Source organism: Delphinapterus leucas, chromosome 11 (assembly GCF_059928025.1).
Source record: "Delphinapterus leucas isolate spDelLeu-1000000601 "Yukka" chromosome 11, BTC_Dleu_Yukka2, whole genome shotgun sequence".
In the NCBI taxonomy this organism is placed as follows: Eukaryota; Metazoa; Chordata; class Mammalia; order Artiodactyla; family Monodontidae; genus Delphinapterus; species Delphinapterus leucas.
In genome coordinates, this window is record NC_143139.1 from 1573258 (window position 1) to 1590322 (window position 17065).

General features: G+C 56.0%; 1 protein-coding gene across 1 annotated transcript in view; it reads right to left on the bottom strand.

Moving 5' to 3' along the window:
• Window positions 1–6749: 6749 nt before the first annotated feature.
• CACNA1C (calcium voltage-gated channel subunit alpha1 C) overlaps window positions 6750–17065 on the bottom strand; it is a 422079-nt gene continuing 411763 nt past the window's right edge. The window contains exons 47-48 of the mRNA XM_089920067.1: window positions 15734–16063; window positions 6750–14933 (exon numbers count right to left, since the gene is read on the bottom strand). Of these exons, the coding sequence (XP_089776193.1) occupies window positions 14631–14933; window positions 15734–16063 (633 nt within the window). The 3' untranslated portion in view covers window positions 6750–14630. The remainder of the gene's footprint in view (window positions 14934–15733; window positions 16064–17065) is intronic.

The following is a 17065-nucleotide window of genomic DNA, read 5'->3' on the forward strand; positions in this document are numbered from 1 at the left end:
TGGCTGATCACCTCTTATTAGTCTCCGGTCCAGAGGAGCCTGCCTTTGGAGCCTGCGGACTAAGTCCCTCCTCCCCGGCCTCCCAAGACCCCCAGTCCCCTGGGCGGCCCCCTTCTTGGGTCCCCGTCACCCCCTGTCCCAGACCTTGCCCTCCCGTTTCATCCTACACGCCGCTGACGAGTGTGCCTCCCGGAAGTGCACTTTTCATTCTTTTCCTTCCTTCATCCTAAGCCCAGCGTCGTCTGCCTTTCCTTCCCTGACAACTGACCGCCTCTTTTGGCCCCCGACACCCGCGGACCCAGACGCGCTCAGCCCTTGTAATGCAGACAGGCTTCCCAGGTCTGGGGAGGTGGACCTTCTCGCTGTCCAAAGGCCCTTTGCCCTCTGCCCGCTGTTGGCAGACCCCTGGCGACCGTCTGACCCCCCTCTGCCCGACAGGACCCAGCTGCATTAGAACTGGAGCTCCGCCATCTCCAAACACTTTTACTTGTTTATTGTAAAAGAATTTTGGAAAACTCTGCATCCTTCCATACATTTTTAAGATGACCCCCGAAAATGTTCATGCTAAGTGTAAACAGATGTGGAGGCTGTAATTACTAAAATTTGACATTTGGAGTCGGCAGCTTCCGAGATGGCCCCCACCCCATCCCATCCCACCTCCCGGTATTTGCTTTCTTCTGTATCTCCCTCCCTTGAGTGTGCGCTGGGCCTTGTGACCTGTTTCCAGCAATAGCATATACGGACTGTAGGTGTGCGGGCTTCAGTAGTTGTGGCACGTGGGCTTCAGTAGTTGTGGCTCGCAGGCTCTAGAGCGCAGGCTCAGTAGTTGTGGCGCATGGGCTTAGTTGCTCCGCGGCATGTGGGATCTTCCCGGACCAGGGATCGAACCTGTGTCCCCTGCATTGGCAGGCGGATTCTTAACCACTGCGCCACCAGGGAAGCCCTTGAACTTCACTTCTTAATGAGATGCATGGCTTTTCCTCCAACTGAGTTCATGTATCTGTGGACAAAAACTGCTTATTCACAGAATGGGACATTCAGCATTTTAAATATTTCAGCTGTAAAACTCAAAAAACCTTGTTTACATAATTATGTCACTAGCTCTGTCATAACCATGTTACTCAATTCTTTGAACGCCTTCTGACTTATGTGCCTAAAATCACGTAGCCATCTGTCACCAAATATTTTTAATGATTTGGCAGCTGGAAACTTGATGGAGTCGTTTTCAGTTTTGGTAAAGCAATATTTGGAACCCTCCTGACTTGAAAACGTGTCATCGGAATCTTACTAGACTCGGATATTTGGAATTGTTCCTTTGCTTAGGAGGTTTTTATGCCCCGGGGCTGGTGAGAGGCCGCCCTCTCTTTTGAAAGTGAGAGAAGGGCAGGTGGGAAGAAGAGGTGGGAAAGGAGGAGGATCTCCCCGCATCTGACCCTCGACCTCTGGCACCTTCCCAGATGGGTAAGTTCTTGGAAGACAACACAGGGGGGCTGGGCTCTGGAGACCCACTCCCTTCAAGCTGGGGTCAGCAAGCTCTTTCTGCAAAGGGTCGGAGAGTAGATGTTTTAGGCTTTGCAGCCATATGTTTGACTTTGCCCTACAGCCCCAAAGCCGCCAGAGACAGTAGGTAAACGCAGGATCGTGGCTATGTTCCAAGAAAATGTTACTTATGGAGACTGATGTTTGAATTTCATGTACTTTTCATGTGTCCCAAGGTATTATTCCTCTTTTTTTTGATATTTTCCCCCGACCACTTAGAAGTGTAAAAACCATCTCAGCTCCTCTGGTGGCCAGATTTGGAACAAAGCCCTAGTTTGCCGGCCCTGCTCCCAGGCTCCGAGGGGCCTATGCAGCTGCGCCCCTTGGAAAGGGGGCGTGCCTTTGAAATCCCCCGGGGACATGTTAGGCTCACAGGGTGCTGCCCCACCCACTCCACACTGATTCACTTGGTCTGGGCGGGGGTCTGCTCGTAAGGGTTTTCTCGTTTCCCAGGTGATTCTAAGGTGTAGCCTGCCCTCGTTGCGGCAGACTCTACACAGTTCTCAGGGTACGGTGCTGCTTTGTGCCACAGTTACTGTCTTTCAGCCAGTGGAAAGCATCACCAATGTGAGCTAAAGTTCACTTTTTTAATTGAAATATAGTTGATTTACAATATTGTATTAGTTTCAGGTGTACAGCGCAGTGAGTCTCCATTTTTATACATCATGGTCACAACAGTAAGAGCAATTACCATCCATCACCACAAAGCTGTTACAATATTGCCGACTATATTTCAATACAATTAATGTCAATATCATGATCGTCATGAATATATCCTACATTCATCTGTTCCATGACTTGAAATTTCCTTCCAGTACATTTGATGTCCCCCCTTCTGGAATACCATTACAGGCTCATGAGTTTCCTCAGATTTGTTCCAATGAAATATAATGATTATTTCCTCTTTAGCGTTCAAGTCGTAACATCTCGGCCAGCTGACGATCCTTTGAGCTTGTTCTTGTGTTCTCAGTACCACCAGGTGGTCTGAAAGCATCTTCCTTTCCAGGAATAAGGTGTTTCAGGCAACAAGGTACGGAATTAGCGACTCTTCACCAAGCTTTGATTCTTCTAGTGGTGAATTAGGGACCCCATGCAGGGTCCTAGGGCTGCATGCTGTGAAAATAAGTAAAGGGAAGCCTCACTAAGATAGAGGTGGGAGGACAGAAGGGAGAGCTCTCACGCAGGTACCACTTGAGGCCAATTGTGGGAAAGGAACATCAGCCACAGCCCCCAACAGGAAGAGACATGCGTCGCATCCCCTAGAAGAAATCACCCGGCAACTCAGCCAGTGAATACCGACGCATCATCGCCTTGGACTCTCACTTTTCTTCAAAAGGCTTTTGTTCAAAACAACCCATCCCAACTTCCTCCTTTTTCTTTATAAAGGTTTCATTCCTCTCCTTCATTGGATTTGCCTATGGCTTTTGCTATAGCTTGCTTCTTCCAAAGTACAATTCCTTTGCTCTTCCTGAATAAACCCATGTTAGCAGGAAAAATAACAGTTTTATTTTTAAGGTCAGCATTACCAAATTGTTCCATGAGTCTGAATTGGTGATGTTCCTGTGGCTCAGTTTCAGTGATAGAGCTAGAAAAAGTTATACTTTTGAAAGATTTTACAACGATGTTTTAATAGAATTCCTACTTTACTCAATTTAATTGTTGTTCTGATAGAAAAAGATTTCAAAATGATTTTATTTACAACATGTCTATTTAAATTCAACACAACAGCCCCAACTAAATTTAGCAAAAGCTGAATTTCCAAATTGCTAAACATTTTATGGAACAGATTGAAAGATGGAGAGAGATTACCTGAGGGGAGGGGTCCATCAGATTCTACAAGTGATTAGCTTTCACTTCCGGGAGGCAAATAAACAGCTCTACGGGGCTTTCTTGCCTAAATCGCTTATCTTCATAGCACAGGGATTTTCCAGAATCCTGGCCATCAGAACATGTGGTGAGGGATGGCAGCACCATTCTTGGGGGTATGTTTTAGCAAGGATGGAAATTGCTACTTTCCTGTTTCCATTTCTAAGAAGACTTAGAACCAGAGAGAGCCACTGGAAAAAAAAAAAAGGCATTTAGCCCCAGGGATTGTTAAACTGAAGCCCGTGGATAGTCTGTAGGAAGTTGGTAAACTTGGAAATGATTTGCCAAATGTTTATTGGTGAATGTGCTTTTCCCTGGATAAAGAGTTCATAATCTTCGTCAGATTCTTTTTTTTTTTTTTTTTTTTTTTTTGCGGTACGCGGGCCTCTCACTGTTGTGGCCTCTCCCGTTGAGGAGCACAGGCTCCAGACGCGCAGCCTCAGCGGCCATGGCTCACGGGCCCAGCCGCTCCGCAGCATGTGGGATCTTCCCGGACCGGGGCACGAACCCGTGTCCCCTGCATCGGCAGGCGGACTCTCAACCATTGCGCCACCAGGGAAGCCCTAATCCCTCCCTTTTGAGCTCAGTCAGGAACCGTGAGTTGCTTTTAACCCACCAGATGTCACACCTATGAGATAGAAGACTCCCCCTTACTGGCTTTGAAGGGAGGGACCTTGGGGGCAGGAGCACGGCAAGGAAGTGCAGGCATCCTCTTAGAGGTGAGAGGGGCCCCCAGCTGATGGCCAGCAGCAAAACGGGGACCTCAGTCCTGAAACCGAGAGAGGCCCTACGGTCCCCCACCTCTTGTAGGCAAGGTTCTAGCCTCCATGACCTTCCCCCGGTTCCAAAGGGCGGATTTGAACAGTTGCTCATCAAGGAAGGAGCAGCCTGAGGCGAGACTAACGGGACCAGAGCAGCTCGTCAGGATTAGAAGACCGACCGCCTGAGACCCTGCGCACCCCCTCATCTGCCAGCGCCCCAGCCGGGAGCCATTGTTATAAAACCCCTCATCAAGTCCTCTGGGGCTGGGACACAGTTTTCGAGGCAGGAGCCCACCGTGTCCCCCTTTGCCCGGCAAAGCAACAAAGCTGTTCTTTTCTGCTTCACCCAAAACTCTGTCTCTGAGATTCGATGTGGCACTCGTGCAGAGAAGCTGAGCTTTCGGCATTAGTCCTACAACTAAAGGAATCGAATTCTGCTCACAACTTAAATGAACTTGGAAGGGGCTTCTTCCCGTCAAGCCCCCAGATGGGAGCACAGCCCAGTGTGGTAGTTTCAGGAGATGCCAGAGGACTCAGCCTGGGCTCCTGACCCACAGAAGCTGTGGGATAATACAAGTGTGTTGTAAGCTGTTAAGTTTGTGGAAATCTGTTGCCCAGCATAGAAAATGAGCACACTGACAGCAGGGCCCCACCTGGTACAGGAGCCAGCAGAAGCTGGGCGGTCTCAGCTTCAATGCGTCTGTGGAGGCGTGCTTCTCTTCCATCCCAGGAGACAATTCTCCTTTGCTCTCTCCAGCAGCTGGCCCAGCCCCAGCCTAAGCGGCTTGTGCCAGGGACCGAGGCCACTGCTGCTTCTGCCCCTTCTCCCTGGATAAGGGAGCCCCTGCATAGGCCAGCTCAGCGTCCTGAATGACCCACTGGCTCTGCGCTGGGCCCAGCACCTTCCGTTGCACATACTCTCACAGATACGTGACCTTGCTGGGCTCACACCCCACCCCACCCCCGCTCCCAGGCACAAAGCCTCCAGATGCACCTTGACTCCCACCCCAGGCTGGGCGTCTTTGTGCAGACTGTGTGCAGGGCCTGTGCAGCACCCCCTTAGAACCTCAGCTGGGCTGTGGGGAGACTCTAGCCTGTGGGTGAGGCTTCACCCAGTGCATTCTTGGTGTTGTTAGAAGAAGGGTTACTCCTGGGACGGGTGGGGCATCATAGGGCAGAACCAGAGCCAAGCATTGCTCTCTGCCCAGCGCCCAGAACAGTGTCAGGTACATACTAGGGACTCAAGAAGCACTTTTTTGGACCATGGGGGTAGAAGCACGTGGTCTCAGAGAATCTGGGCCTGTTTCTGGGCCTTGTAGGCAGTGGTGACACGGCTCTCAGTCAGGTTCACAGAATTGGAGTCAAGGTCTGGCTTGTATCACAAGCAGGCCTCTCACCCCCACTGTCCTGGGCTCATCTGGTTGCAGGCGATGGTGCCCAGTGGTCAGGTCTGTGCCTCTTGTTTCAAAGAAAAGATGGAGGCTGCTCAGGGCTTCAGCTTAACCACAGGAAGGACCGGATGCCGAGTGGTCAGTGCATAGCCACGTCTGAGTATTTACTCATCCAGGTGACGACTATTCCAGGCAGCGGGACAAGCAAGGGCCCCGCAGGGGTTACTGGCATGTTCAGTCAGGGGCAGAACCCACTCCAGTCATTTGAACAGGGAGAGGCTAACACAAAGACTGGTTAACGAGTCAGAGGTGGTTAACTACCTACAGGGGTTGAGAGAGGACTCTAGGTTTATGGAAGTACCGGAGGGCAGCTTCTGCCACGAGGGCCGAGGCAGCCTGGACGTGGAGGACGGTGCGGCTGCACAGGGGCGAGCCGTCTGCGGGGGACGGAGAGACCGGCCAGAGCGGGCAGGGAGCCGGCTCACGGGGCCCCCAAGGTGGCCGCTGCAGTAAGAAGCAGCCCATTGGGAGGAATCCCCGTCTTCCCGCATGGCCTCCTGGGCCCTTCCAGGACATCTGTCCTGTCTCCTGACAAACCCAACCTCAAGGCATCCAGCAAAGGAGAAATGCCACAGGGTCCAGCCCAGGGTCATAAAGCAGGGGGAAAAGTGTGGCCCTGGGCCTGACAGCTGGCTCGGTCCCCCCCGGGCCACTCAGCGTCTGTGTGAGCTCCTAGCCCATGGGACTTCCACAGGACAGTGGGCACCTCTGCTCAGGGAAGGGGCCTGCATGCCGTCCCAGAAGTGGGGGCCGTCCCAGCAGCACCCTGGCCGGCGCTGGCTGCATTCAGTGCTTCCAAATGCAGCCACGGCTCCAAGGGACGTTTTCACCTGATGACTGCATTAGAAAGGAAATTATGTACGAGGAGCTGCAGCCCATGAAAAGCATAGGTGCCTTTCGTTATTAGCTGGAAAGGTGTCTGATAATGTTCACGGTGGGGCTCTGCCAAGGCTGGGCTGAGCCCCTCGCTCGGCTCACGGGCAGCCGAGGGTCTTCCAGGCCCATTTCCTGCGGCCTGACCTTTGGGCTGATGGGTCGAGATGGGCCTCTGAGAGCAGGGGCTTGAGAGCCTGCCGAGCCCACCTACCTGGCAAACCGCGTGCAAACAGGGAGCAAGATGGGGATACACAGAAAGAAAGCGGGAAAAAGCAAGCGCAGGAGAGAGTGTCAGGTGTGTCCACTGACTTTCCACCACACAGCCATCCTGCCCCCTTGTAATGGGCCCAATGCATATCGACTTCTCTGGGCAGTCAGACCAACAATCGCATCCCCTTGTGGGGAGAAAGGAGGAAGCGGGCAGAAGCAGACCTGAGGATGGGGAGGGGCTGGCCAGGCCTACACGCTGACCCAGAGAGCAGAGTAGCAGGGAGGCCGTCCATGCGTGAGGGCTGCTCGCGTGGTGACCGCTCCCGGGGCGAAGCCTGGCTCCTTCCGTCCCACTTGAGGAAGCATCCAAAATGCAAGCAGAGCAGATTCATCACAGGGCAAGTCTCCAGTCTGTTCCGGATGATCGAAAGCATCATTCTCAAACTTTGGCACTTCAGTCATTGCTGCTACCTAGTGATACCTCACAGCTGACCGTGACCCGAGGTCCCAGCTCCTGCTCTGGAAGCTGGACAAGTAGCCTCCACGCGTGTTCCTCTCCTTCGAGCCTGGACTCCAGAGCCCAGGGTCCAGGTTGGGGGGCAGGGTTGGGGCCGAGGGGGCTCCAGCAGAGGAGGAGGGAGGGCGGCGATGACTCGTAATTGCCGGAATGGACTCAATCGTCCACGGGGACGATCTCGTAACTGTATCCAACTAAGACGTTATTTCTGGGACAAGTTATTTTTACACAGGGAATTATTCTGAAAGGTTTGTCTGAGTCTGTTTAATAATCAAAAAAAAAAAAAAGAAAACAACTTGCCTATTTATAGCCTTCAAAGTATTATTATTATTTTTTAAATATTTTGGCTGTGCCATGAGGCTTGCGGGGTCTTAGTTCCCTGACCTTGGACTGAACCTGTGCCCCTCGGCAGTGAAAGCGTGGGGTTCTAACCACTGGACCGCCAGGAAAGTCTCCAAAGTACTTTCACATACATGATCTCATCCCCCGACTTCTCTCCCCTTCCTTCCCCCCTCCCTCTCCTTCATTCAAAACCAATTTTGTGCCTTTCCCGATTTTGGGGTGGGGGCAGCTCTTGTCTTCTGTGGATCAACCATTTAATTTCTCCTATTGTCCCTTGTCAACCTTTGACCATTCTTGTGTTAACCTTTTCACTGGAAGGAAGACCTGAGGGATGAGACGAGTTGCTGAAATGAGGTCAGAGACCATCCCCGGGGTCAGGTTCCCCGCGTTCCCCTGGCCGTCCTCCCCTTTGGGGGATGAGAGTGTCGTCTGAGAGTTAAAGGCGTTTCTGTGAGTCTAGGAAATGGGACGAGAAGGCGAGAGGGGTGACCCGACCGAACCAACGTAGACATTGTTAAGAAATTTATTTGCAATTCTTGTTTTTTGTTTTTTTTTGGTTTGTTTTTTAAATAACATCATTCCTTAGATAAAAATGCAATCTTACAGGAATATACACAGCGTCTCACACAGAGATGGCCCTGAAGCTCTTCTCGATTCCCTGGTCTTTCTCGAGGTGAGAAGGGACCCAGGCGAGGCCGCTGACTCGGGGTGATTTGATGATTACAAACTGTACAACAGTATTTACAACATGAGGCTGTGAAGCCGCAGGGCCCGGAGGGAGGTGTACGGGACGCAGGGGGTGGGGAAGGGATGGGTGCAGGGGCGATGGCGGTGGGGGCCCCGACCTCTGAGAACGAGCATGATTCGGTGGGTCGGAGGATGAAGGGGGTCCGAGCCGGGACGAGAGGCGAGGCGGGTGGAGGGGCTGCGTCCGTACCTCCCGCACGGAGGACCTTGTCTTGGTAGCTCAGGGGCGTCAAAATAAAACAGGGAAATTGTGACAGCGATAGACACTCTGGAGCTTCACCAACCAATGGGGGGCCCGTCACCCTTATTCTTAGTGGACGTGTGTTTTCCACGGTGGTTCTTGCTGCTACATCACAGACTAGTCCAGACCTGCTTGTGCCTTGGACATCCCAGCCTCCAGAGCCAGACCTTATTCCCTCAAGGCTCTGGAAGAACAGTGGAGGGGAGCAGGCAGGGAGGTCAAGGCCAGACTCGGAGGGTGGGTGGGATGCCCTTGACGTGCAGGCAGTAAGGGGCCTCGGCATCGGGGTCTCCAGGACCGCCTTCTGAAGGAGACCTTGGTGCTGGATTGTTTCTTTAAAAACCGTCTACCCTTGAGTCCCAAGTTCTGTTTTTCCCTTTCAAGCCTCAGCATGGTGTCTCCACGGTGGGACATCTTGGGGGAGGGGGGCTTGGAACCCAGTGACCCGTCTAGGGACAGGTCCTCCCCTGCCCCCTGCTCTGGGCTTTGGGGCCCCGCAGGCCACGCCCTCAGGAGCCAGGGCAGCGGGTGGCGACCGAGGCCGGGCCCCCTTCTCCCTCGCGCCGGCCCACAAACCCAGGGGCACCAAGGATGGCGGGGCGGGAGCCTCCGGGCCGCACCGTGACTAGGAAGCACTGTGCCCACCTCCGCGTCTCCTACAGACATGGCCCTCCCCTGAAACAGGCAGCCTCTGACCCCAGAGCGGCTCAGATGTGAGCTCGGTGAAACATTTTCTCACTCACGAGTCCTCCCAGGTGGTGAATTGTTGTAAATGTCTGATTCATGTGGACTGTCACACTACCTTTCCAGGAGCCGCATCCAAGTCACACTACTTGTTCTGAAACCTGGGTGCCTGGATGCCCCACAAAAGGGGAGGCGCCTGCAGCAAGGCAGCCCCAACCCACAGGAGGCTGTGGGCTCGGCTGATGTGACATCCAAACCCTTGTTCCGCCCTCTAGTCCCCATCTGGGCGTCCCTGATTTAGGGGAGAAAGGGAATGTCCACGGATGGTCCCACCTCCGACTGCTCTCAGGGTTCAGCGATTTGCCCAACTCAGCCTAACGGTATATTCCATGTATTCCACTGCATCGCCAGTTCCCCTTCAGAGAGCCCACAAGGAGGCTGTTCTAAGACACCAGGGAGCCTCAGGGCCTTCGCCACCCGCCTGCTGTGGACCAAACCTCCTAAAATCATGGCAAGAAAACATCTTGACTTTAAGAGCGGTGGTATTTTCTCCATGAAGAGAAATGATACTTAGTTCATGGTAGAATTCAGTCCGGACGGCACACTTCCACCCGGGGGAGCACCGCTGCTTCTCTCTCCAGTCAGCACGCGGCCTTCTGAGAGGAGGACAAAGCCGGGCGTCCTGGTCCCAGCCCGAGGGCCAGCGCCTGCCCCGTCAGGGTGCGTGCGCGTGTGCAAGAGCATGTGTCGGCGTGCGCGCGTGTGGGGTGCCGGTCTCTCCCCAGCGATGCGGAACCCTGGCAGAAACGCATTTACCTGATGGTTTGCTGCCTGGCCTCACAAAGCAGGGTCTCGTTGGAAACAAAAATAAATAAATAAATAAAGTTAAAACCAGAAATGGCTTCACAAAGAAACTATGTTAGAATCTGCTCACAGGCCCCCTCTCACTGAACCGGGGGAAGAGGGAAAACGGGGGCTGGGGAAAGGGGGGGAGGCCCACCCTGATGCGGGCGCAGCTGCCAGGAGAGCTGGGCGCTGGCTTCCTGTGGTTACCTCGGGGTATCCCCCCAGCTCGCCTGTCGTCCCACTGGAGCCCGTGGCCCACACGCGGGAGGAGTGTCCGCAGAGAGGGGGACAGGGTGGCAGACACCCCTACCAGCCAGAGACAACGGTTTGGCTGGGAAAACAGCACCAGAGCACTTTTATTTTTCTCTTCTTCTACGGTCGATCTTGAGGCCTCCGCCCCTCCGCTGTCCCGGCCACGGTGGGCAGTCACACCGGACACTTCCTTCCGCAAAACGGGAGCAGACACAGGGGGTCAAAACATGCCCCCTTTTGCCCCAGTTTCCCTTCGGTTCAGTACTGGTACTTTCCGCAGACCAGAGCCTGGTCTTTAAAAAAACAGACCTGGCCTGGGCTCTGGTTCGACTGACCAGCGGCTTAGAGGGTCGACACCAGGTCGCCCGGCCCTTGGCCTCTTGGACAGCGACACGCCCGTCCTTCCAGGTCTCGCTGGGTGCGGAGCTGCCACCCCCGTGCCTAGCAATGCCTGTGACGATGGTCTGACGAGGCTGCAGGCCTCAACCACGCGGCCTCCTCCCTGTGCTGGTCTAAGTTCCGCTCTGTTGCTTGGCCTATGGGGTGGGGGACACATGCTCTCAACTGGCCCCTGGAAAGCAGCCCTCACCCCCTCGATGACCTCCAAGCTCCTCCCTTTCAGGGGCTCTTCTTCCTCAGAAAGACATTACATTGGCCTTGGAGGGTGTGGTGCCCTCAGCTAACTGATGGGGAGACGGTGTGGCGGGAGGACGGCCGGCAGGAAGTGACGGACAGCTCAGGACGAGGCCCCGCAGCTCGGAAGCCGCGGCGTGGAGGAGGATAAAGACGGGTAAGGCAGACCCTTGGGTCCCAGTCAGACTGAGAAGATGAGGGAAGAGACTGGACGAAGAGCTTCTGAAGCAAAGCAGAGAAAAATTCACGGATCAAGCCAAAATCTGGGGGAAATGCCTGCATCTTAACCCAAGACCCAGTAGAACCTTCTAGGAGGGGGGTGGAAAGGAAACAGCTGGGAATCAAGTCAAGCACGTGAGTAACTGTAAGATTGAGCTGGAAACAAGAGGCTGGTCCGTCGGGGGCCAAACACAGACCAGCTTCACCAAGCCCTGAGCCTAAACTCCACACAGACCAGCTTCACCAAGCCCTGAGACTAAACTCCACACAGACCAGCTTCACCAAGCCCTGAGCCTAACCTCCTCAAGTGCCTCAGGTCCTTGGCCATCATGGCTTTTCTCCTGCTGCTCAAGGGCTTCAGAAGACACAACAGTTCTGCTTTCCAGGGTCATGGGAAGATTCTGTTTTGGATGCAGAGGTGGAGACCGCGCCACAGATGAGGCTTGGGAGGACGGGTGCCGCGTGTCCGTCCCACCCTCGCTGGTCCTGAGCTCTGGCCCGGGAAGACCCCCCCCCCCCCACTGGATGGGTCTTCCCGACAGAGACAGAGCTGACGGCAAAGGAGGAGCACGCCTGCAGTGCGCGCGGTGATGGGGGGGGATGCGCTTGGTGGAGCCCTGGGAGTAGCTGGCATAAGCCCAGCACAAGCCGGTCGCTGAGATTCGGTGACACAGACGAAAAGCCCAGAAGGAAAACAGAAGACAGCACGAGAAGGCCGAGTGTGTGCCGGCGTGTGTGAGGTCAGCTAAGAGTCCACGGCTCTATCCAGGGGCCAAATGCACAGCAAGAGCTGGGGATCAACCTCAAAGGGCTCCGCTCTCCATCAGAACTAAGACCCTAGCAGCCGCGGCAGAAGGGAAACGGGACAAGGGACCTGAATGTAACTCCTACAAGACCTCGATGGCACCAAGAAGGAGCCCAGAGACTGGAAGGGCTGGGCTTGGAGGAATAGGGAGCAGCCCTTGTATGTGTTCACCTGGGGGCATGCGCATCTGTTCACCACAGGAAAACTCATCTTCACGGAGCAGTGGGCGCTGCCCGGCTTTGACTTCTAAGTTGCTCATGTAAGTCAGCGCCAAGAAGGGCTGAGCAAGCCCGGCGCTGGAAGAGACTCAACGGGGAAGGTCTGGATGAACAGTTGGGTCCTGCTTCCCCCGAATCAGTCACTGTCGGAACCTGTTTGAAGGATGTAGCACCCGGGTGATGTCCAGGTGGGTGCAGGGGCAGAGAGACGCCCCCACAATGCCTCCGGCCCTGCCCTCACCACGAGTTCCCCACGCACCGCCCGCCCCCGGTCCTTGTCCCTCCGTGGCTGCCGTACCGCGAGGGGTGGGCTGGAGGACATCCTGTTCCAGAATGAGTGAAAGATGGAGAAGCGAGCAGGACGGACTTGGCTTTGGACGGACAGGATGCACCTGCTGCCTGGCTCCGGCCCCTGCTGTCGGCTGAGGACCCCTCCCCTCCGCTCTCCCTGTCAATGGGCACTTCCCTAAGGAACGCTTGTGCCAGGGCGGGGGGTGGTGAAGGGTAAGGTCAGCCACCTTTCCCAGGGGGGACCCGGTGACCAAAGAGGCGGCTTAGGGCGCCTCACGGCCCCTCACAGTGCAGGGCTCTCCCCGGAGAAATTCCAACTCTGAAAACCAGGGCAGAGCAGACAGAGTGGCGCGGGAAAAAGACGGGTCCTGGTCTCTCAAAGCAAGACACGGATGCACCTATTACCCCGTCTGGGGAAAACTGAGGGAAATGGAAGAGAACACAAGACATGCAAAACAGTGATGCCCAAGCTTGCATCGGGACCCACACGGGTAGTGCCGGCACTTGTCACACAAATGACAAGAAAAGCTGTCCCCTTTTTCCCCAGCCACACGTAGAAAAGCACTTACGAGCTCAAAGGTGAAGCCTGTCACACTCCAAATACAAAATGATTTACTTACATGCAGCAAATATACAAGAAGTGAATCCAAAAACAAACTTAATTCATTATATTCGCCTGGCACAATTGCAATTCAGTTTTAAAAAAATATTTGTAAAATACTGAGACTGACCTGAATTCAAGTATAACGGCCTCTTCAGCAGAAACACCATCAATGCAGTGAAACGTTACACGGAACAAATCGAGGCAAAACGCCTTCTGAGTTTCCCCCTTACATTTCTGTGTGGTTTTTTAAACACGGTTTTAATGCCAACACAACTCACAACTGTGTTTTTAAAATGAATATTATTGCATTGTTTTTGCATATCTTGTGGGACAGAAAATGCAGTTACTGATTCCCGTTTCAGAAGCAGAGACAGTGGTTTGCTTTTGCTTTCAAACAGCCCCAGATTTACAGCTCCCCACCCTTAAGCCCCAAGGGGAACTGCGGGCGGACTGGCGGCCCGGGCGCGGCGTGGCTGCAGACTCAGCCCACGCCCGCACACACACACCCCACCGTACACACGGCACACACACTCGCTGAGACCCCGTGCTGCTTCCTCTCTCGGGCACGCGCTACTACACACATTTGTGCAAGACCCTACCAAGTGCATTGCTGATCACCTTTAAATTATGAAACCAAACCGAAGAAATCTTGTCACTACCTAAGGAAATGATAACAAACTATTGGGCACACACCACGGCTGGTAAAACTCTCCCACGGCAGCTCTGTTGAATCCTCCGTAGAAAAGGAAACCACGACCGTTAAATAATACAACAAAACTGAACCCGATTTACATTTGCAAAAGTGAAAACGGTAAGGTGGGTGGCTGCAAAACTTTGTAAACACTCTTCTCCCTCCCCTCCCCCTGGGAAAACAAAAGTATAAAAAAACAAAACCCCCCAAATGAAAACTGCAACATGCTGTGAAGAAAAATGTCAAATCCCCAAACAAAAGAGCGCTGGACAGACGCTCAGCACCACCGGTCTTGTCCCGGCGGGCGTGCCCGCTCCCCCGGCGGCAACGGTGCGGCGTGGCCGTGACCGTGGCCGAGTGGGAAGGGGGTCCAGACACGGGTGGCGCAGGGGGCGGTGGCCAGCCTTGGCTTGGAGCTGCAGCGCCCTCCCCTCCCCAGGGCCTGGCCGGGGCCTCCTTCCTTCCGTGAAGGCACAGGGCCCTGGCTCTATGGGGACGGTGAGGCTCGTACAGAATATGTGCAAAACGAGTTCTTGACAAGCAGAGTTGAAAGACACCCGTTTGGCGTAGGGTCCTTTGGGTGAGGGCTGAGGGAGCCGAGGCGGCCGCGGGGGGTGGGGGGGCCCTCCCTGGTGCCCGCGCCCTCCCCCCACCGCTCCCCGCCGGACACGGACCGCGGCTGCTTCTCTCCTGGCCGCCGACTCGGTCTTGTCCCTACGAAGTGAATGAAGACGCTGTTCCGGTTAACTCCAGGTCACGGGAACAGTGAGGCACTTCTGAAACGGACCCATTAGGAACATGGAGACAAATAAAAACCCGGCATCTCCGGCCCGGCTGCTACAGGCTGCTGGCGAAGGCCCTGCTGTCCCGGGACTCCTCTCCGCCCTGGTGGGGCTCGGGGCTGGGCGCCCAGGCCGCGTCCTCCGCGCCCCCCTCTCGGTCTGGCCCTGGGTCCCTGCAGTTTGCACACGGGAGCAGGGTACCGTTGGGGCTCTGCCGGGCGCCCCCGCTAAGGATGTTGTCGGCCGCGCTCTCCATCTCCTCGATGGTCATGTCGCAGGCGTCGGCCAGCTCCTGGGTGGTGGCCTCGAGGAACCTGGGATCCTGAGCAAACTGCCCCAGTCCTTCTGAGATCAAGACCTGGGGGAGAGGGGGCCGGGACGGCGTTACTCCTGAGCCCGGCTCTTCCCTTCGGGGCCGGCGCAGGGGATTCCGACTGGTCACTTCGGGAGGAGAGTGTGTGTATGCGTGTGCGTGTGCTCGTGTGTGTGTGCATCACGTGAGTACACGTGTGTGTGCTTGCGCACCGGGCAGGAGTGGGACGGAGCACCTCTGCGAGCATGAGGGGCGTGCGGGCCAGAGGAGAGACGGCGGGGCAGGGGCACCGTCCTCAAACGCAGGCAGCCTGGGCGCACGGAGGCCACAGGGGCCTTGGTCCTTCCCTCCCACCCACCCGGCGCCCCAGGACGCCCACATGACTCTTTCCAGGAGTCTTCAGTCTCCTCTGGTGACACTTGGCCCAGTGCCGCTGGCTGCGTTTCTGGGGGTGAGGATCCCGGGGACGATGCGTGTGTGTGTGTGTGTGTGTGTGTGTGTGTGTGTGTGTGCGTGCACGCATGTATGTGCAGGACACACCCGGCCCCTGCCCGCTCTGTCCCGAAGCGTCTGCCCCCTTCCTGGCGGCCTCGGGGAGCAGCAGGTGAGCCTGGAATACACCCCAGCCCCCGCCCGCGGCTCCCACCCCACGTGCCCTCACAGCCCCCGCCATGGCTCCCCTGCTCCCCGGCCAGTGTGACCGCCCTTCCTCGGCCGGGCTGGGCGCTCACGTGGACTTGAGACCTGACTGAGGGTCTTTCTGGCCAGGACACTTGACACCCCACAGGGCCCCTCCATTCTGCCCGTGGGGCCCCTGCCCGGCCCGCGTGGCTCAGCCTACTCACCGCCTCCACCAGGCTGCTGGCGCTGCCGTGGAAGGGCCGGCCCTGGGGCCCTGCTGGGCTGGGCACAGTGAGGGACACGGGCCGGGCCCTCCGGATGCCGCCGCTGGCCCCACAGGGCGTGGGCTCCCCGGCCCAGGGGCCGCAGTGGACGGATGGGAAGCTGCTGGTGAGCTTGTCACTGGACTCAGCCCCCTCCAGCCGCAAGGTGGGCACAGGCCGCAGGGGCCAGGCCGGGCCAGGCGTGGCAGGGGGCGTTGCATGCGGCGGGGAGAGGGCGCCAGGGGGATGGCTTCTCTGCAGGAGGGGGCTCAGGCCCGCCACCGCCAGCGCCTGTGGACACGACACGAGAGTGCGGGTCAGGCGGCCTCAGCCGTGTCCCACTGCCCAATGCTCGCACCCTCTCGGTCAGGCACCCGGACCTGGAGCTGGTCTCAACCGCCCTAAATAGACTCTGTGACCGTCAGTCTGCAGGGATCTTTCTCCTCTAAGCTCAGAAAGCCACGGGCCAGTGGGATCCAGGTCACCTGCTCTCTAGCCCTGGCCCCTTCCCCCGTGAGCCACGGATCCTCTCCACCTGCTCTGACGTGATGGGTCCAAGGAAGCAGCACTGCCTGGTGGGGAGGCTCAGCCCGAGGGGCAGAGAGGGTGGGACGTGGCCGCAAGGGTCAGAGGGCAGCTCAGAAGCATAGGGGGAGGCTGTAAATCGAGGGAGGTTTTCCTTCCAGCACGATAAGCAGAGACGGGTGAAATCAGCTTCTAGAAATCTCTCAGAGAAGCCCACGCGGTGTCCCCCAGCCTGCTGGCCTCCCTGCCCACTGCTCTCAAGGGCCCCCAGTCTGGGGTCCTGGGTCCCTGGGCATCTGAGGGAAGCGTAAGGCTCTGCTCGACATTCCAGAAAGCCCTGTGGAGACCACGCGTATTCGTGCGATGGCACACAGGCTGAGCAAAATCGTGTATTTCCTTGAGCAGAAATACCATCGCCCTGGCAGAGCCACGCTGGCTGTCTTATGCCGACTGTAAGCTGTGGTTGGCACTGAATGCCTTTGGGGATAAAAAAGTCATTTAAAGCAGAGGCCCGTGGTAAGGGAGTGTGTAATCAGAGGGAAGAAGGTGGGAGAATCTAGTTCAGCCCCTAATTGTTGGAAATCTCCGTCAGTTCTATGGTCCTAAGAGCAGCTTGGTGCTGGGGTCTTGGATCTCGCCATCTTTTGGCATCACCCAGGCCAAGAGCCGGTTCAACTGCTGAATCTGCCTGGACCCGCCTTCCTGACATCATCCCTGTCCCTGACCACGCTGCTGGAACACTCTCTGGTCATTTCCATATTCCAGTGG